The following is a 21,283-nucleotide window of genomic DNA, read 5'->3' on the forward strand; positions in this document are numbered from 1 at the left end:
TTCATGGCTTACTGTGGCTGGGTATCCCTGCATGCCATGTGCTCTAAAGCTGCATGAATGAGGCAAATTAGCCACAAGGTAAGAAGTTAGCAGGGCCTCTTTTACAGCTTTTCTCCCTCATTTTTCATGAAAATGATTCTAAAGGAAATCGTGATATATCTAGCAAATTAACCTTGTGCTCTGGTGGTTAAACTGAAATGACAGCTCAGATCTAGCCCACAAGTGACCAGTGAGTGGTGATGTATTGTATCAAATGAGCTGGCTCTAAGAGCCAGGTCTTTTTGTGAATGACAGGAACCTGCTCCCATTTAGTCTTTTCCCCTTTTTCCATTCAGTTTTATTTTAATAGACATAAAGAGCTGAAATGGTAGGAAAATGAAAAAGTTGTTTTGGAGCTGAAAGACTGACTCTTTTCCTGAGGCGAGCCAGAGCCCCAAATCCAAACACTACAACAGGGTATCCGCAGGGTCTTGAAAAGTATTAAAAGGTGATAAATCAATTTGGGGAAAATTAAGACCCTTAAAAAGTATTGAAAAGTCTTATCACGACTTTATAAAGTCTTAAATTTTGTAAAGTATTTTTTCTGAATTAGCTGTCCAAGAGTTTGAGTCCCAAAAACATTGAAAAAGTGTGTGATTTATTCATTTTTATTAGGGATGCACCGAAAATTCGGCCACCGAAAATGGCCCGAAAGTGCATTTTTCGGTTTTCAGCCGAAAGACTTTTATCACCGAAACAGCAAGGCCGATACACGACGTTGTGATAACGCAAGCAAAGACCGCGGCCAGCACGCGCTTGGATCAGTGGTTCTCAAATAAGGTTACGTATACGTGAAGGCACTCCAGGGGGTAGATTTTAAACTACATGCTGACTATTTAAGAAAAATAGCGCCTTTCTTTGCACGTCAGGAGCTACACGAGTATATTACATTCTAGAAACGAATTCGTGCTGCGAACGTCTGCGGTGTGTTTTCTCTGTCCTCTGATAAACAGTGATATTTATTGAAGCAGAAGATAAAAGGAGGTTTGTCCCTCTCTGTCCTTCACTCCGTGCGTAACGTTGCACTTTTACGCACAGCCAGGACGTCAGTGGATGAGGAGGGGCTGACTTTTCATTCATTCCATGTCAAATATGATCAACAAGAGTTATAATACCGCCCAGCTGAGGCTTGCGGTGAGAGGAGTTAACTCTCTCCACAGCACACAGACTGGCTCACCTGTTTGTGTTCCAGACTGTCCAGAGGAGTCATTTAGCTGGTTGATCCGGAGCATTTATAAGTCGTTTGTCTGAGGTCAGAGGAGACTGTGTTGGTAAATATTTCACTAAAGTCCCGTTAGTTTAGAAACAGCTCCAGCTGTGTGAGTTTCGCTCCAACGAGCTCATATAGTGGTGGTGGTGCCGATTTTTAAGGCAGGCAGAGGAACAAAAACGTCGTCCTCTCCAACACCACCTGATGTTTGATATTGCCTCATATCCCTCTGTATCAGTGCTTGTGTTTTTGCCTCTTTTTTTAGCCTGGTACAGAGGGAGACAGGCAGCAGGCAGCCCGACATGTCCACATGAGCGCAAATGCGCTACTTAAATATCGACAGCAATGTCGCGCTGCGAAATGATGTTGCAGGTGAGGAAGCTTGCTTTGACTCGCTACAGGTTCTAAATGTAAACATTTTGTGTAAATAATTTGCATGAAAAAAATTGCGCTTAGAGTGTAAGGACCTTAAGTTTATAAACTGGAGTTAATATTTTGTAGGCTCTTAAATTAAAAAAAAAATAATAATAACCTGAGTCTCCCCCATGGCAGAATGGTATGACCCACACTGGCGCATACCTGTCAATCACTGTATTCACTCCCTTCATAAAACTGTTTATAATTTATTTTTTGTGAAGAAATGCTGATCTATAACTAAGTTCCTGATTTCAGTTTGAGAAGAGAGAAGTCTTTTTATAATTTGTTTATTATTTACCAGTCTTTAGTTCTTTCTAGCTCTAGCTATGTGTTTATTTCCAAATTGTTCCAGAGACCACTGCAGCCTAGCAGAGTTTTGCGTACTTCTGGGTTTAAAGCCTTTCCAGGCTTTTCTAACACAAATATGTGTCCCTGGCCTGTCCACAATCCCCTCAAATACCAGAAAAATCCATTCCCTCTCCCCTCTCTTTCTCCACCTTTCAGAAAATGTGTGCTGAAACAAGCTGTTCTCAGATTTAGCTCCTGTTGACCTCACCAGGAGCGTGAGCACCCGCCCCCAGGTTTGGTTGGCCCTCCCCCACTTGGAGGAATGTTCTGCCCTCCTCTACTGATCCTCTCAGCTAACAGTTGATAGCTCAGTTGGTTATCCTACTGACTGTGGTCTAGGAGGTTGATGGTTCAAATCCCAATCAAGTTCTAACTTTTGGATAAAGGTGTCTGTTGTACCAGGAGTACTGCATCCATTTCCTGAAAGGGGTGTGGTCAGGGGCGGAGTCAGACAGCTAATTACCATTTAAAGCCACAGACACAGAAACGGCTCATTCTGAGAAGGGCTGAAATAGAGGGGGTTTTAAACGTACAAAAATCCTATACAGGAGTGTTTTTTCAGCAACAAACTTCACAGGCATGTTTTGGGGACCTCTGAGGCCAATTTAAGCTTGTCTTAAAAGGGTATAATATGTCTCCTTTAATGTCTTTCTTTTTGGCCAAAAGCTTTGCGCTGTTTAGGGGGTACTTGGCTGAAAAAATACTTCACAGGGGGTACATGACTGGAAAAAGGTTGAGAACCACTGATTTAATGTATACATGAGTATGGTCAAGTTAAAAATTTTATTTTGTTTTTTATTTTAATTTATATTGTGTATTGTTGGAATGAAGTGCTCTATAAATATTTACATAATTCTGTAATTGCAATTGCAATTGATTTTAGTGAGGTTAGTACACAGTCATAGCCATAAATGCAATGGTACTAATAATTGGCATAATAATTTCTTTCTGTGTTTCTGTTTTCGTTTTTTTGGTCTTGGTTTCCTCATTTTTGTTTTTTTCGGTTTCGGCCAAGAATATTCATTTCGGTGCATCCCTAATTTTTATTAAAAAACAAAGATGAACAGGTACATAAAAAACTAGGCTATTGTGGGTGCGTTCGTAAATTGTCTCTGAGAGCGCCAGAGCGAGCTATATCACTTATGTAAATGGTTACAGCTTGAAGTGGCGGTGAGGTATTAAAAAATATTTAGAAGGTCTTGAAAAAGTCTTAAAAAGGTATTGAAATTAACTTCAAGATTGCTGCATATACCCTGTACAAGTAATGCTGGACGGATTTAAACAAGCCATACTTTCTGCTTACTTGCAAACAGTCTGAACTATTAAATTAAAATCATGTTCAGTACACACTGAGATGTGTCCACACTGCTCACTAAGGATAACCACTTGGTATCTGAATGCCTTAATCTATGTTAATGTATGGTTTAAACGGGGTCGCAACTATTACTGTCTATAATTTCAAAGGCTGGTTATATACCACATCAAAGCCAACCCTTCTCAGACATTGAACCAACTTTAGATTGTTTTGAGCAAACAGATTGATGTGAAATGTCATAATACCTTCAAAGAGAAATTTAGACAGAACTTCTGAATTTCAGTGTCCCTAATCCTCCTCATGACTGAAAAGAAAGCAGCATTCATTTTTTCACCAGCAGCCTGTTGCACCAGCTGTATGTAAGTTATGTCTTAAGTTAAGGTGTAAAGTCTACACTAAAGTAAATTTACTGAGGACTTTGCACCTACTAGGAGTTGGGTGTAACATTTAAGTTATAACTTAAGCCTATGTTTAAATTATCTTAGCTTCTCCAACTCTTGTTTAACCACAAATATAAGAGGATGGTAAACTCCATCTCATGTTTGAACTAACGTTCAAACTAGGCTTTATTTAAGCTGCCACATAGCTGATGCAATCCATATTAAAATCAGAAAGTTCCTCACAGGAAAGGTAAAGAAGGTGCAAAGAAAAGACATCCTTCAGCTTTAGACCAAAGACAGAAATGGCAAAATGATGATTCTCAGCTTCCTCAGCTCTCATAACTTCACCTCTCCTTTTTTTTTTTATTCTTTTTCACTCAACCGGAAGAGCGTCTTCACAGGCAGCTTAGGCTGTGGGAACTTAAGTGAGAGGAGAGCATCTGGGCTAATCTTTTGTGAGAGCAATACCTCAGAGTATAGAACAATATGTGTGAGTCCCCTGGTGCTTTCTGCATCCTGAGAGTGTTAGCGTTAGCGGTGTGTGATGTTGTGGGGTTGAAGTGTAACAGGAGTCCTTTAAAAACCTGCATCTCTTAGCATGTGTTAGCTGCACGGTGTTACTGCTATGACAATTACCCAGAGTGACTATAACCAATAACATGAGGCAGACTATTTGCAGCTATGTATGCTTGTTAGTCAGATACATATTCTGCAACATTAGGTGCTTAGTTCAAGGCTGGGATATAAACCTCGGTATAAAGAGTGCCGTGGCAGAGCTCATAATGGTTTCTGCCTGTATTAGTGAGCCAATTAATCTGTAGCTGTGCTGTCACTGAACCCCTGTAGCTTGTTAGAAAAGTCACACAGTGTTTCAAAGTTCTTCTCTGAGTCTCCCCTAAAGGAAACACCCTCATTATCGAGGCCGGTGTTATCATTGTTAGCTCTGCAGTATCCAAACCATCAGCCTCCATGCTGCTATAGCTATTACCCATTGTGTTCATGTTTCAGCACATTTTTCAACATACTTTTCTGGGTTTTTCTCATGCCTCTCTATCATCCCCGACCACTCCCGACCTACTAACTATGGGTGTGATTTTCTCCCCCAAATCTCCTTGTGGCTTAAAGAGCAACCTGTCAGATTTCACCTATGACGGGTTGAAGCAAGTCTCAGTCTTTAAGGCCCTGAAGGTAATGTGGGAAAAATGGATTGCATGTTCAGATCACACACCCCCTTTGTGTCATCTGTGCTTTCTATCTGTGCACCATCCTGTGTCATGTGACTGTGAAACCAGTAGATTGAATTGTCTTGATGTGCATGAAGATGGATGATTGCATTGCCCATTTGTGCCCTTCTGTTCTGTGCACTCGTTGGCTCTTATTAGTCATGGTACCTTATTCTCCTCCTTCTCTAGCTCGGGATCTTGCATGCTGAAGTGTAATTTTGCTCTCAAATATTTTTAAAGAAATCCGAAGATCATCTTTAATTTCTATGCTTGATTAAACCAGTGTCATTTTTGCAGCTTTACACTGAAAGAGAAATCCTTTTCTCATTCCTACCCAGTGCTCTTTACATATTTTTATTGCATATACACAAATTCTTTGAATGCCAAACCTGCAAGGAAGCCTGACCTGTATTAGTCAATGAAAAAGCAGATATTATCTGCCTCATTTACCTCAAACTAATGGTATGGAAAATAAACTCATTCCTGTCCAGCAAGCATTTCTGCATTTTTCATTTGTCTGGAAAAAAAAATGCACTACAGTTAAATATTGAGCTGGAAAGATGACTATAGCAGCAGGAAAGTAGAACCTGAGGGCCTGATTCACTGAGGATGCTCACTTTATTTGCTTTGTCTCAATGTCTAATTTACAAACTATAACGTGCTAATGATTTTAGACGCCATTAAAGTTGTCTTGCTTCATAAAGTTTGCTTTTGTTTTATGTCGTAATGTCGAGAAAAGCTCAGTGCAACTTAACTTTGTGTGGAGCTGCCTCTTATGCTGATGGAGCTCAGTTTTGACCCCATAAAGATGATGAACTAGGGCTGGAGGGGAAACTTTTTCAAGGTTTATTCTAAAATGAGTTTCACCATTAAAACAAAGTTTCCTTCCTGAATGGAGCAACCACGGTCATCTTTGAAAGAAAAGTTACCAGTCTTGGAGAGCACAATGGCTCAAGAACTCTCTGAGATGAAGTGACAGCACTGGACCGACTGAACTGCTGGTTAGGATTGAGAATTATCCATTTTCAATCATTTTGGAAAAGAAAAGGGCTTTCTCCAAACTGTTGCCACAAAGTTGGGAGCATAGCATTGTGCAACATGTCTTGGTATGCTGAAGCATTAAGATCGGCCTTCACTGCAGATAAGGTGTCAAGCCCAAACCCTGAAAAACAGCCCAATACCATTATCCCTCCTCCACCAAACTTCAAAATTGGCACAGTGCAGTCAGGCAGGTAATGCTCTCCTGGCATCCACCAAACCCAGACTCGCCTATCTGTCTGCCAGAGAAATGTGATTCGTCACTCCACAAAGCCCCATTATCCAGTGTAGGAGTGCTTTAAGGTCGACTCAGACTACATGATTTTTTTGGTCTTTCATGAGGGCACCATGTCAGACTATACAACGAAAATCTTGGCTGATAACCTGGCCACACTACCAGTGTGATCCTGAATGCTCTCCTCCACTGTGTACGAGTTCACAGGTCGTCGGGGTCAATGAGTCAGTCAGTCAGTGAATCAGACCTTTGCGACAACATACGTAGGTGCTCTGTGTGATGTTAATGGTCTTTTGCTCTGAAAAGAAGAAAAACACAAACAAGAAACTCATACCAATGTATCAAGAGGAGGACAATATGGACCAGCTCTCCTTCAGATAGAATTTGAGGTATGAATGTGATAAAAATGTCCCAAAAAATTACCATATTTACACATAATTCCCTGGAAGGACAAAAAGTAGGGGCTTTTTTTAATGTCCCTCTGGTAAATGATTATGCAAAGATAAGAGCAAATGCTCTCCTGTTGGAAGATATCGGGATTGATGTCGTTGATGAACATGCAAAAAAAATTCTGACATGCAAGGCTTGTGGAATAGTTGGGCATCTTGGACGCATCGCTGATTATGTCACACTACAAGAACGTGTCATTCCCCATGCTCATAGTCGGGGCTGACATTTGACGATGAGTTATGACGTTGCAGTTGGGCCAAAATCTGGCTAAATTTGTAATGTCTAAGCTTTACACCACTTCATCTGACGCTTGGCGTTGAACTTTAATGTGAGTCTTGCATGCAGCTGCTCGGCCATGGAAACCCATTCCATGAAGCTCCTGCACCATGCGCCTTACCAGTCTAAGTGGTTTTATGTGGTCTTCCACTTTGTGGCTGAGTAGCTGTTGTTCCTAAATGCTTCCACTGTGACTGTGGAATATCCAGTGGGGATGGAATTTCACAAACTGTTATATTGCAAAGGTGTTATCCATCACAGACCACACTTGAAGTCACTGAGCTCTTCGTTTTGTATCACATATGTTTGCAAGTGGAGACCGCATGGCGAGGTGTGTCAACGAGTCTGATTAAAACACCTGAATTCACTATTTAACAGGTTTGGCAGGATACTTTTGTCCCAAGTAGTATAGTTTTATTTCCAAGTCATACAGAAGCAGAACTGTTGTCCTGATTACTGAAAAGTTTGTGTGCATCATCTTTTGTGGCACAGCTGCCACAGAGTCTCAACAGACAGTTATTGCTCCTCTCTAAAGCAGATATAAGTGCATCCCTTGGCATGAGTTTAGTGAATTTGACTGCCTTCCTGTCTGATTCGCAAAGGTTTAGAAGGTGCAATAATCTCTAATGCCTTTTTGTGAAACAGGCCCTGTGTGGGTATACTTTTATCAGGTCTGTTAACCGGCCCAAACATCACCAGATAATTATCTGTTCATTTCCAACAGTTTAAGGTTACACAAACACATAACTCAGTAATCAATGCCTGCATGCTTCCAATTAGCACAAGTTATTTCCTGCTTCTTAATTCCTTCCAGGAGGTTTCAGACCCTTCTATTATCTCACACAAACACCAGCCCTCCCTCAGTGTCACTTTTATTTGCCATCACAGTGCAGCTGGAGTTCAAATATCTGGTTTCCTCCCCATAACTCACTCATTGTTATTCTGACTGCAGTGCTCCTGCTGTCTGGCTGGTCTTCATGATTTAATTATCTAATTTGTGTCTGTAATGGAAAGAAATCCTAAGGTCAACTTTTTTTGCCAAATCTTTCTTCCAAAAGTCTTCCAAAATCTATTGGTTTGACTAAACTCAAAGTATTTGCAGTAATAGGTGTGTCTCTCTCTTTAAGGTTTGGTTTAAATAAAACAAGTTGAACAACTCCTTTGACTTACAATGCTAAAAATTTTAAGCATTCAGCTGTTTGCCCCAAGCAACGAGGTTAAAGAAAGGTTTTTGACAGTGTTACCAGCTTGTGTTCACCTAAGAGACAAGTGTATGCAAATGATATTCAAATTAGTCACAAGTCAGTTTTTATAAAGAGGCAACAATCACAATGTTGGCTGGTATGTTTCCACTATCTTTAAAGCCTTGATTTAAATAGGGGAGATTAGACTTGAATCTGCAAAGCACTGGAGAGTATAAGGGACATACATTGCCCAGAGCAGTGACACAGCTAGATTTATTTGTGATTTATTTGTGAACTTTTAACAAATAGCGTGTATTTACTCTGTTTGATTTCACCTAACGCATCCGATCAAAGAGCTAGCAGTAAAGTATCCTGTATTTGTTTCATTTCTGTCTATATATTTTTTTAAACTTTTAAAATAGTATTGTTCCCATGCCGATACCCAGAAAACTGATATCGCTGAAAAAGTTTGTTTTGGTTTCAGCGAGAACATGTGTTTATGCACTGATCGGATACTGTTTTGTTTATGACCCTTCCAGACTAGTGTTGTCATATACGACAAGAAGCAACACAGGCAATTAGAAGTTAAATAACTGTTGAACCATAAATCATAGTCCTCACTTTTTCCCTCTTGATGTTGGCCATTGTGCTGTCCCATTGATGCTATCCATTCCTCCATAGGCCTTACAGAAGCGTTGCTCTTGAGCCTGGAACTCAGGTGACTTTTCGGGGACTTATTAAATCCACACTGGAAGATCCGATGTTGAACGTATTTTTTATCAATTTTTAATCAATTTTCAATCATTTATTGGCTTTAGCTCAGAAGCGAATGGCCATATTTTTTCCCTAAGTGCTTTGTAAGGGGCCGTCAGCCAATGGCTGGCTGTTCCATCATCACATCATGCATCAAACTGCACATGTTAAAACAGATCATTATGGAGATGGCCTGAATTGTGCATAATGGAGAGACAGATAGATAGAGATTTTTCAATATTTAGTGGTAAAACTCTCAATAATTAGCAGGAAAAACAACTTAGATTGTCTGAGAGAGGCTGTATGTTACCATTCTATTTGTTGAGCCATGTTCTGAGGTCACTCTAGACCTAAACCAATAGGCCAGTTTTCCACAGCACAGTCATCCAGAAAGTTTACACTGTATCAGATCAGTACTCCATAGTCCATATCAGCCTATACCCAACAGTGTGATATCCTATCAATCCAATCCACTTTATTTATATAGCACATTTTATAAACTGAACATTTCCAAAGTGCTGCACAAAACATCATTTAAAAACAAAACAATTGTTATACCAGTGCTCCAGATAAAGCCAATAAAACCAAGAGAATATACTAAAACAATAGAATCCGGTCAGTATCAGGGAGGAAAAATAGTATTGGAACATCTCTATTTAAAAGCAAACAACAGAGTGATAACATATTTAGTAAGTTCCTTTAGCTCTATTTTCAAGGACCTTAAAAAAATGTCAGAATTCACATTTTTAAATACTACCAAAAAGTGCCATATTGAAATGCAAAAAGAGCTGCATGCAGCCTGAAATTTGTATCAAAGTCTTGTCTCTGAAAAAGTGCGTAACCAATCATATGAGGCTTTTCCACTATGACTTTTGACCATGCTGATCCAAATCAAACCGTGCTGATTTACTTTTCCATCATCAGTTTGGCAGTGCAGGGGTAAGCCAGGCCATGCCCAGAATTGCCAATAGAAGAAGAAGAAGAAACTTTGACAGTGAATCAAAGGCCAATTGGGCAAAACAATACTTATCGCAGCACAGCTGTTTAATGTCATCGACTCAAAATGCTCTAGATGCACCTTCAAAATTGTATCTCGGTTTTGGTGGCAAAGCGAATCCCCTGCTGCGCTGAGCTGCCGTTCCGAGTCAAACCAAGTAGACCCAAGCCACTCAATAAACATTAAACTCAATGGAAAAGCCCTAATAGTGTTTGGCAGCTGGAGTGACATTTCCAAGCTGGCCATGGCCACCCTTTGTCACCAGATTGCATTATATCATATTCATGATACTTAAAGTTGGCCTATCAAATTTCATATGATAATATAAAAATGTAGGATGCACAGAAATATGGCAGCAACAGCAATAAAAACCAATGACACATGTAATGTCAAATACCATTTTAAAAACAATGTCTGTCAGAGTACATGCCAAGAGTATGCTTCTAATGTTATGTCACATTATGTTACATTTATTTATACTACATTATGTTACTTTGTGTTATGGTTTGTTACCATAATTTTATGTTATAATATTTAAGGCTCCATTATATTACCTTAATTTAGGTATAATTGTGTGGCCTTGACTTGTGTTAGAAGACTTTGACTTACATTAGGCTAAGTAACACAATGTTAGATTATGTTTTAAGGGACATTCCCTGCTGTTATCTTAGGAGTAAGTTGTGTTGTGTTAAGTTATGATATGCTAGTGTAATTCCTATTATGTTTTATGTTAAGTTGTGTTGTGTAGTTGTCTTATTGCTGGCTGAAATTTAAACAAACCTTGTAATTCATCTTTTTTATTATAAATAAATGCAGTGTTTTCAAGAATTGACACTGCAGTAATAATACAGTAAAATTTAAATGTAATCCTAAACTCTTACAGAGGATTCCACCTTCTGTGCAGATAAACACTTACAGTGCATGTTTGATTAGGACATAGTAGACAGAGAGAGCACTTTTAGACAAATTAACCTCCAGAATGCAATCTAGACTTAGTGAAATTCTTTGCATTCAAAATGTGCTTAGTTCTTTCTTAGATTAAGTGGTCACATAATTAGCGATGTTGTGATTGTGTCACCCAGCCTGTCTTTGCACAAGCCTAATTATAATGCTGTTGAGCCATCTAAGCACAGTCCTCAAGAGAAAGTATAGGTTAATGAGTCAGTCAAGGCTCTCCGCCCCTGTCTTTTTGATATGTGGAGCATTATTATTTTTCTGTGAGGAATACTGAATAATACTTAGCTGTCAGAGCAAGCATGCTAAAATTAGAAAGCAGAGGAGACAAAGCTTTGCAGTCTCCTTGGTAGCCTATCTGCCTGCAGCCCTGCTTGTGCTGTACTGTAATGTCTCTAACCTTTTGAACCCCTGAACTGTGTGCTTGAAACTGTCCCAGGAAGCTAATGTTTATTTTAATTGTGTTATCTGTTAGTTATGTTTGTGTATTATATGTCACAGTGAAAAATCCTTTCTTTGATTCTCTGATAGTCTGCAAAGAAGAGCAGCAGCGAGCCCAGCCCTTATGTCCAGATGACTGTTGGACACAAAACACAAGAGAGCAAGGTGAGTCATATTAATGAGGATCCATTAGTATGATCATATTTCCTTTCTCGCCTTTGGCAATCTGCTCAGATATGATAATTTTTTTCGAGGTTTGCATTTCATCAGGAATTTTAATTCTAAAGGACTCTCTGTCATCCCATTTTGAGCTGGCCTTTCAAGACCAAAGCTTGAGTGCAGCATTTATTTTTACCAGCATGTATGTGAGAGTCTTATACACAAAGAGGTATTGAATTTAACAGGCAGCTCATCTCATTCTTTAACTGTCTTCCCCAAGGGCTTTTTATGACAGTATGTTTCCCTCTGACTGTTGAATTCTCAGGCAGAGGAAGGGAAGTGGTTGTAAAAGAAAATGAAATTAAGTATCATAACCGCCAACACACCACTGAGTGTCGACTAAAGGGCTTCTGCCCTGATGTTGTGTTTACAACCTTCCTCTCATGCGAAATTTCTATTTAATGTTCAAGAGGGACTTTTTTAAGGTGGAAAAACCGCCTTTATGTAGCACTAATGTCAGTGCTGAAACTTTACTGCAGCACTCAAATGGGCTTCAGGAGGTTTGATGTATTCGATTCTTGTGGCAGAGTTTAAAAAAAAATCAGAAAGATCTGGACGCAGACATATTTCTCAGTGAACTGGCTTTATACTGCAGCACTTGGGATTTTAATGGGAAAATGAAACTATCACAAAAGGAGCTGAGACAAAGTCTCACTGTGACTGTATGTCATTGTTCTTACTTGAATGGCCTTACTGTATAGAAAGTGCCAAATATATATTTTTTCTTTGAGATTCCCATGCAAATTTAACTCACTAGGTAACAACTTGAATGACTTATCATGGTTGTAACATCAATTAGGGTCGTATAAATTAAGTTAACTGGCCAGAAAAGAGGCTGATGTTGAAAAAACAGAGAAGAAAGAGGAGGAACTGACACCAAATTGTGTTGTCAAAATACATGAATTCTGCACTTTATCATTTTTGGTAACCTTGTAGTTCCCATGTTTCTCACTGGCGAATCCATCTTGCAAAGCTCCCATCTGAACCGTTTTGGCCCAGTTATAAAGTGACAGGACCAATCAGCGTCGAGGGGTAGTAGTTTAGAGTGCGGCGAAGTTGTGACGTAGGCAAGCGACGAGAAGAGACCGGTGCAATTATGGCGAAGACATTAGCATGGATGCTGCTAAAGCATAAGTTGGATCAGAACTGGATGGCATGTCTTTGTTAAAAGAAGAACAAAGAACAGCAGTGAGTTGTTTTCTTTTCAAAAATGACAAAACTCATGTACTTACATGTGTACAGACGCTATAGTTGTGTCATGCAGTTCTCTATGGAGTTTGCTCCTCGGTAGGGGCTCACCTTGGTAGCGGCTATGCCACGTTTTTGTTGCTCTGACTGGCCCGTTAACATGTGACAGACAGAATGTTCATCCAATCACACTTCTTTTTCAAAGGCTCTGCCCTTTCCCAAACGCTGTGTATGAGAGGTTTTCCATGCCAGGTTACGTTTTTGGGGCATTTCGTATTATTTAACTAATCAGATATTTTTGTTCATTATTTGTAGTTGTTCTATAAAGTACCAAAAAATGCATCAAAACTGTTGTATATTAAAAAGTTGTTGGTGCGGTTGGGAATAGGACAGGGCAACTTAGTTGACTGATTCATCAAAAATGTGTCCAAATCCCTGAATTCTGCAGGTTTTGCTTTTAGTTTTGTAAACACTATCTTTAGCTCCTACCTACCCGTAGCCTCTCACATTACTAAATTTAACAACGGTAAATAAACATTTCCTCCTGATATGAACCCTGGAAGTTATGAATTTGTGAGATTTTTTTACTTTTGAGGGTTGTGCCTCTGTATTTTCTTGCTTTCAGATGAAGTGTTTTTTTCTTACTAAAGTGATAAATCTGTGATGTAACATTGTTTATAGAAATTTTTTATTTTGATCTTCTAAATCCACATCACTGTGTCACGTCCGTTTAACAACTGCTTTGTCTACTTTGTCATCTGTCCTGTAAGGAGTCTTGCCAGACAAAAGAAGTGAAACTGCTGACCAACTCAAGAGTGGCTTTTCCCTGGCTTTTTGTCTTCAGTCTGACACTTCAAAAATGAGAATCATGTTTGTCTGGGCTGAGTCTGGGGGAATGACTTGGCCTGTCTGTAACCCTGGCTTGCAATATAACCTCCTCTTTCACTTTCCCTTTAGAAACTTTACCACACCAATGAAAAAATAATCTTGGAACGTCATTGCCGTTTTAAAATCTGCAGACAGAGCCATAACTGTTTAGGACTTTCAAAATTCTTTATTAAGATGTTGAAATTTTGGAATTGGGGAAATATATCAAAACAAGTCAAAATCAGTTGATAATCTGTTGATAACACAAAATCTGGCTTGTTAAAATTGTTAAAAAAGAAAATTTGAAGTGAGTGCCTTATCATTAATGCAAACAAATCACACAACGTCTATTTTATGCAAGTTATGAAAAATAACACAGGAATGTTAATTAAAATGGACACGAGTGTACTACAGTGTTTGCTACCCCTGCTACTGATTCAGCCTTTTAGAGGAAAATACATTTCAAACTGCTTGTTTATCGTCTGCCAGATGAATTGTGTTTTCAATTAGCTGCACTCAATTGTCTTTTAATTAACGATCGATTTTCCTCTCCACCCCTAAAGATCCGGTATAAGACCAAGGAACCTCTGTGGGAAGATTGCTTCTCATTCCTTGTTCACAACCCCAGGAGGCAGGAGCTGGAGGTGGAGGTAATACTGCTCACACTCTCACTAATGACATTTTTTTATAAGATCATGCCCCAAATGATGGCAGTAGCTAACCTATCTTAAGCTGTAGATCTTCTGCCTCTTCTAATTCACAGGTAAAAGATGATAAGCACAAATGCACCCTGGGCAATTTGACGGTGCCTTTGAGCAGCCTGTTGGAGGAGGAGGACATGACGCTGACTCAGTGCTTTCCTCTCAAAAACTCCGGGCCCAGCTCCACCATCAAACTCAAGATGGCCCTGAGGGTAAAAATGGACTCCATCACTTCTTGCAAGACTTTTATGCATATGTTATGCCAGGGTTATTCATTTCAGGGAACCACAACAAATGTTCAAGGTCTGCTGATTCAAGCAAAAATCGCTGAATGTGCGTGGGTGGATAATAACAGCACCGAGTGGCACAGACATAGCAAAACAGATCATGCAGGGTTGAGCATAAACTGAAAACTTAATTACTTAATATTTTATGCTTTAAGACAAATATTTACACTAAGCTCCTCTCCTCTTTAAGAAACGTTTGTGACACATAGCTTAATGTAAAATAATGTTTCAGCTTATAATGCCTAAGATGTCATCTTCTTATTAATACTTACTAATATGTAACACCAGTGTATAGACTATATTGAAGTAAATTTAGCAGTGTTTTTCATTTTTAGCACACAAATGTGAAATGTAACTTTATCCTTGGTCAGGTGCCTAACCTTCTAAGAATCTGTTAATACACCTAGTTATCTGTAAACCGTTAGCTAGGAATGAACATATTTAAATTATATAAGCTAATAAGAAGCAAATGTCTAATTTTAGCTCAAAATATTTAAATTGTTTTCTCTGCTTTAAGCTAATTTTGCTCTTAGCTAAGCTCCTAATTCCTCAGAAATGTTTGCGACATTTAGCCAGCTAGATATCAGGCCGTAGATATCAGCAGGGGGCACGAGACTCTGTCTGCTTTCAGTTTGCCAAAATTAGACTCACTCATACTAACTTAAAGGTGCAGTGTGTAATATTTAGCCTAGTAGCATTTAGCTGAACAAACTTGGTAAAATAAAGCAAAACATTTCTAAGACGGCCTATCTAAATAAGTGTTTAGTCATCTAAATTTTAAAAAATAGCTATTTTGAAAAAAAAAACAACACAGAATAAACATTTAATTCATACATAGGGAGGGTCCCCTCCATGGATGTCGCCATCTTGGATTTTTACATGTTTCCATGGTAACATAGTGGAAAAAAAGGATAAATAAAGTTATTGTATTGTATTGTATTGTGTTCATATTACAGATACACATTAAATTCAACAGGTTGCAAAAGTTTCCAGCAGAGAAACACAATCTAGAACCCACTTCTAGATGTTGATATTCAGTTTTACACACTGCACCTTTAAATCATGATAAAACACTTATGAATCGTTCATGCAAAGGTCTCTTGATAAGAAAACCTTTCTGTGAGGCTATTCAATATAGATTTGAACTGTGAAAACTTTAAAATTTGATGTAATTTTTGACCTCTATGTATCACCTTTTGTTTGTGTGGGTCTTCCTCAGCTCCTCTACGATGCAAGTAAGGGAGCGCATAGGAAAAAAGGTTGGGAACCTTACACAGCTATTGCTAAGACTAGCTAGCTGTGAACTGTGAGCTGATAATTGCAGCTGATTTAACTCTCAAAGTTTGGAATAGTATTTGAAACTTGAATTCTTGATCTAGAACTATCATTTAAAGAAGCAACTGTAAGAAACATTTACAGTGTGTCCAAAATCACATAGTGCTCTACTTAATACTAAATATTTTGAGTACTTAAGTGTGCAAAGTGCATTCACACTGTAAAGTATACTCAAATACAGTATACTACTGACACACCCACAATGAACACCATACTGGTGAAGTAGCAGATATTATACTGGTAGCATGCTTGCGAACTAGCTAAGATTAGCATCTACTAGCTAGCTAATGTGTTAATAACAGTGCAACAGATTTCAATTTTGAAAAAGGGAAATTAACCCTTTAAAGCCAATTGTATCATATTTTAATACACACTTTTGTGAGACCTCTGTCCAATCAACATGATAAATAGCTTTAATTGTATAAATGAATTAAAAATATATGAAATTTGATGGCAATTCTTATTTTGGGGGATTTTAGTAAATAAACATCTCAGTTTCTAAAAATTTGGATTTTCTAGCTGTTAAAGGTATTTCGCTCTAAATGGTAAGGCAAAAAAGGCTCACGGTCTTTAAGCAAATCATTTTGATATGAAATATAAGTTGCATGATCTGAAGGTGAGTGAAAATAGCAGTGACATTTTTATTATCATAGCCAATTGTCTGTTTAAAACTTGCTGTTTTAAAACAAGTACAAAGGAAAACTGTGACAGCGGTTGAACCGTTGTCACTCATCAATTCTGGCACTGCCATTTTGCAGAAACAGAAAGTGACGATGATTTAAACCGCCTCTGTATCCTTCTTTCACTTCTCTTAATAGACGTTAAGATGGCGATAGGCGATTATAATTGAAATTTGATGGCTATTTTTGCTCACTGTTGAATTCATGTAACCTGTATTTTATGTAAACACTGTTCACTTCAACGAAAAAAAAGTGTTTTGCATGAAATGCCTTATTCTTGATTGAAATGTGCTAATACAATGTCAGCTAGCCAGCTGAGGCTAATGTCACCTAGCAGTTGCTAACGTTAGCTAGCATCCAAGCATGCTAGCAGTCCAACCTCTACTATGTCACCAATATGGCCTTCATTAAAAGAGTGAAGTGTCCATCGTTACAAACTTAATTCTTGGATGTTTTTGAGTTCACCAGCCTGACACTGCACTTGAGTTTCCTTCTTTGTGTGACACGCTGTGTGCATTTATGTACTCAAATTATTTAGTATTAAGAACAGCTGCGATTTGGGATACACTGGCTGTTATGCTACCCTTTGCTAGTCATTGCTAGACTTGGCTGACTTTAAACTTTTTTCCAATAAACTTATAAAATCTGAAAGGATACTTAAAAATATGGACCCTTGATGTTAAATAAACTATAAAGTTGTGAAGTTAGAAAATAGCTGGCCAGTTTTGTCAGCTGATGTAAGTGTTCATGCATATGAAATATTATTTCTTTTAGTTTGACTCAGGTTAAACTATATAATTTACATTTCTCATCCACTGTAATTTCCCCCTATGTCTTTCACATATTTTAAGTTTGAACTGTCGTGCCACCATAAGTCAGCTAATGTGATTGACTACAAGTAACAAAGACTGAAAGGTGAACTTTGACCCAGAAAGTGCTCTCAGTGCTATATTGAAGATCATCTGCAAAGGTGGGACCACTCTAACTGAGAGGGTAACTTCACTCATGGTGCAAGATTGTCTAATGCCCAAAGGCAGCCTGGGAAACTATGCAGATTAAGGGATGATTACTAAATATTATGTGAAAAATGACAATAAGTACTTAGAGTGATCAAGTACTGTGTACTTAAAAAAAGAAAAAAAATGTGTTCCATCATCTCAGATACCTTCAAATCTTTTTCATGACGGTGCATTTGCAACACGACAGCAAGAACATATTGGCATTCTAATTTAGCCCTAATAAATAGAAAGCCATTGCAAGTGAATTGCTTTGCCCTATATGATATTAAATCATCACAGTTGATTCAATAAAAATAATTGCAGTTGTATGAAAATATCGACCTGCACAAAAATAGATGTCCTGTATCAGATCAAAGCTGACATATTAGGACTGATAACAGATATTTGAAAAAGGGTAATGGCTTGAAGTGCTTAGTGATTGTTTTGGCCCATTGCAGAGGGGAAACCAGCCCCCTCAACCAAATCCTCCTTAAAATCATTACAATATTGCAGGTAGCTTTGTATTGGGACTGATATTTTACCTGAGTTAGGGCACTCTTAATATTAAATAACATAGGTTAAATACTCAGAATGTAATCCAATACCTGGCTATAGTTCTTAATTTTTTTCCAGTAATTGCCATTTTTCTTCCCATAGATACTGTCACTGGAAAAACAGGTATCCTCGGACCAGCCCTCTTCTGTGCGGGTCAGGAAGTCTAGCATGCCGCAACCAAACACGATCCCCTCCCTCAGACTGTCAGCCTCAGACTCCCCCATACCTCCTCCTACGCCTCCCCCACCCATAGATGCTTCCACCCTCACCCTCCCACGTGACGGCGAGCCGTACTCAGCCAGCCCTCTACGCAGTGTCTCCAACCTGAGCACCTGCATGTCCAGCTCCCAGAAACACCTGCCTCACAAGGAATCCACGCCCAGCCTGGCCTCGGATATCTCCTTGCCGTTCGCTACTCTGGAGCTTCAACAGCGACTCCGTCAGCTGCAGAAGTACAGTGATACATCATTTCTTTTATTTGTCCTTATCTACTGTTTCTATTCCCGCTGATATATGGATCCTTGTATCTTATTTTCTTGATTTAATTGGTTTTTGATTTACTGGGGGTCTCCCCTGATAGAATGTCATTAACTTTTCCAAATTTCTAACTTTAAGAGCACTTTATCTTCCTAACTGTCAAATATCCAACTACCCCTGACTCTTGGTGCTGTGTTAATTCAGCTGCAGCGTCTGGAAGTGACACTAACTCACTGTGGTGTGTTTATAGTGGCTCGGCCCCCAGCCAGTTCCCCCTGGGTGAGGTCCAGCTGACTGTTCGACACAGCGCCCAGAGGAATAAACTCATCGTGGTGGTGCATGCCTGCCGGTGAGGTCCAACAGCACACTACATTTTAATTTGTTTTTCTGTTAGATTTATGATGCTTTTATTTTATCCCGAAATACTTCACCCTCCAGGTGACTTTGTCCTTATTTTTTGGCCACTGTCTTGGCCATTTACTGTAATTTATGGGCGGCGATTCTTTCATATCGGATTGCTTTCTAGGGAGTAAATAGGCACAGTTAAAGCCAACATGTGCCTGGTAACATGTGAGTGAAACTATTTTGTCCTGTGTGTCCTCAGTAACTTGATAGCCTTCACCAAAGACGGATCAGATCCCTTCATCCGCCTCTATTTGCTGCCTGACAAGAGCAGGACGGGGAGGAGAAAGACGGGCACCATGAAGAGGACGCTTAACCCTGTTTTTGATCAAACGTAGGTATAATACTGTTACAGTGACAACTGTAAAATTCATGAAAGTTTTTGGATATTTCAGACATTGCTGCAATTTTTTTTTTTCATTGCTTGATCACATATTCCCCTCACAACACATTTTTTTCTCTTTTGATTGGAGGAGAATCATAGGAAGCAAAGTATAACATAAAAACGATGCACCAAGATGGTGAACAAGCAATAGAATCGGACCTTATGATGGCAGCTTTACCTTTGTATCAGTGTTGTGAGTAACCGGACGTCAGCTAAAGAGCAGCAAAGAACATGCTGGCAAACAGAAAACATACTGAAGCAGTTTCATTTCCTAGTTGCAGGATATAATTGTCATCACCTCCTTTTGTTCCCAAGAATTTTTCCTACGTTTACACGTCAATTTGGCTTAAATTTACACATTAATTTTACAGGAAACTTGCTGGAAAAAGTCTGAGTAGAGTTAAAAAGAAAAAAAACTGTCTATGTCCACACTAGAGATGGGTATCGAAAAACATGCATTTTTTGTCTGTATATGAGTGATCATTACTGAACGCTTAGTTAAGCTCAGCAACACATGGTACTCCTTTACAGTAGCATTTTATGTTTACCACCATCCAAGCTTAGCAAGGTTGCCCATAATGGAGAATAAAGAGAGAGCTTTCTGGGGCCCAGCCAGGGTGTAAGAAAATAAAGTGGAAGAAACTGAAACAGAAAAAAAGGAAAAATGATAAAATAAGTGTTAAAACTGGAAAAAACTGGTTAAATGCGGCAGGAAAATTAGTGAAAAGGGTCACAGAGTGGACGTACAGGCTAAAAAATTGGGTTTTTTAAGGCTAGAATAGTTAAAAATTGGCTTTAATTGATGAAAAGTGGAAAAAGCGGGTTATAAGAGGCAATGAGAGTAAAAGGAAATAATGACTAGGAAAAGAATGTTTTTTTAAGTGGCAAAAATTGGTTTTAAGTGGTAGAGATTGGTACAAAAGTGTTGAGAAGGTGTTGAACAGTGGAAAAATAGGTTGAATGTGGCAAGAAATGGGGTTATAAAAAGCAAAAAATGGGTGAAAATTAGTTAAAAATTAGTTAAAATTGGCAACAAGGGCAAAAAGAGGATAAATTTGGGGGAAAAAAACTGTGAAAATGAGTTTAAAAGTGGCAAAAATGGGTTATAAGCAACAGAGTTGGTCAAGAAAAGTGATGAAAAGCTGTTGAATAGTGGAAAATTGGTTGAATGTGGCCAAAAAAATGTGTTATAAAAGGCAAAAATTGGTGAAAATTGGCTGTAATTCATTTAAAGTGTCATAAGGGGGTTAAAAGAGGCAACAAGGGCAAAGGGAGAAAACAATTTTGACGATGGGTTAAGTTTTTAAAAATGTATAAAGTGAGGCAAAAATTGCTTGAAAAAAGGGTGAAAAGTTACCAAAAAATGTCAAAATTTACCAGAAGAAGTGCTGAAAGGAAGTTAAGAAGTGTTGGGAAGCGTTTTAAAGGGCCCATTTATTGAGATTTTCAGGGGCCCAAAAAATTCTGTGGGCAGGTCTGATGCTTAGGAGTGAGAGTCAAAAATCTGGTCCAAACAAATCAGACCCGTACCATACTGAATTACAAGACAGATTTGCGGCTTCATTTTGGTACCCTGCAGCTTCATTTTTGGTACCCTGCTACCCCACCGCCAAAGGAAAGGCATGAAATATATTATGTGAAGAAGTTACACCTGCTTTCTCTTCTTCAATGTTCTGTTGGCATCTTATCGCAGAATTATTTGTGATACAGTGAAAGGTTTTATTCAGCCACCATTTTTAGAACACTTTTTTCTCTAAAAGGTATCAGTTCAGGTGCTATTTAGGCACTGGCATCTTTTAAAAGTACCAGTCTAGCACTGGTATCAGGAAAACAAAACAATACCCAACCCTATCTATAGTGGGCCTCCTGTTAGCACCGGCTGTCATCAAACAGCAGACAGTTGGAACATCTACAGCCAGCTTCTTTTTC

General features: G+C 38.8%; 1 protein-coding gene across 2 annotated transcripts in view; it reads left to right on the forward strand.

Moving 5' to 3' along the window:
* The window catches only part of esyt2b (extended synaptotagmin-like protein 2b), a 69,363-nt gene that overhangs the window by 43,821 nt on the left and 4,259 nt on the right, over nt 1-21,283 (forward strand). Inside the window, exons 14-20 of one of the 2 annotated variants that reach the window (XM_041813753.1) lie at nt 4,835-4,897; nt 11,351-11,425; nt 14,098-14,184; nt 14,298-14,447; nt 18,193-18,542; nt 18,818-18,916; nt 19,172-19,303. In XM_041813753.1, the coding sequence (XP_041669687.1) occupies nt 4,835-4,897; nt 11,351-11,425; nt 14,098-14,184; nt 14,298-14,447; nt 18,193-18,542; nt 18,818-18,916; nt 19,172-19,303 (956 nt within the window). The remainder of the gene's footprint in view (nt 1-4,834; nt 4,898-11,350; nt 11,426-14,097; nt 14,185-14,297; nt 14,448-18,192; nt 18,543-18,817; nt 18,917-19,171; nt 19,304-21,283) is intronic. The other variant, XM_041813754.1, reaches the window with a different exon arrangement.

Source organism: Cheilinus undulatus, linkage group 19, assembly GCF_018320785.1.
Source record: "Cheilinus undulatus linkage group 19, ASM1832078v1, whole genome shotgun sequence".
In the NCBI taxonomy this organism is placed as follows: domain Eukaryota; kingdom Metazoa; phylum Chordata; class Actinopteri; order Labriformes; family Labridae; genus Cheilinus; species Cheilinus undulatus.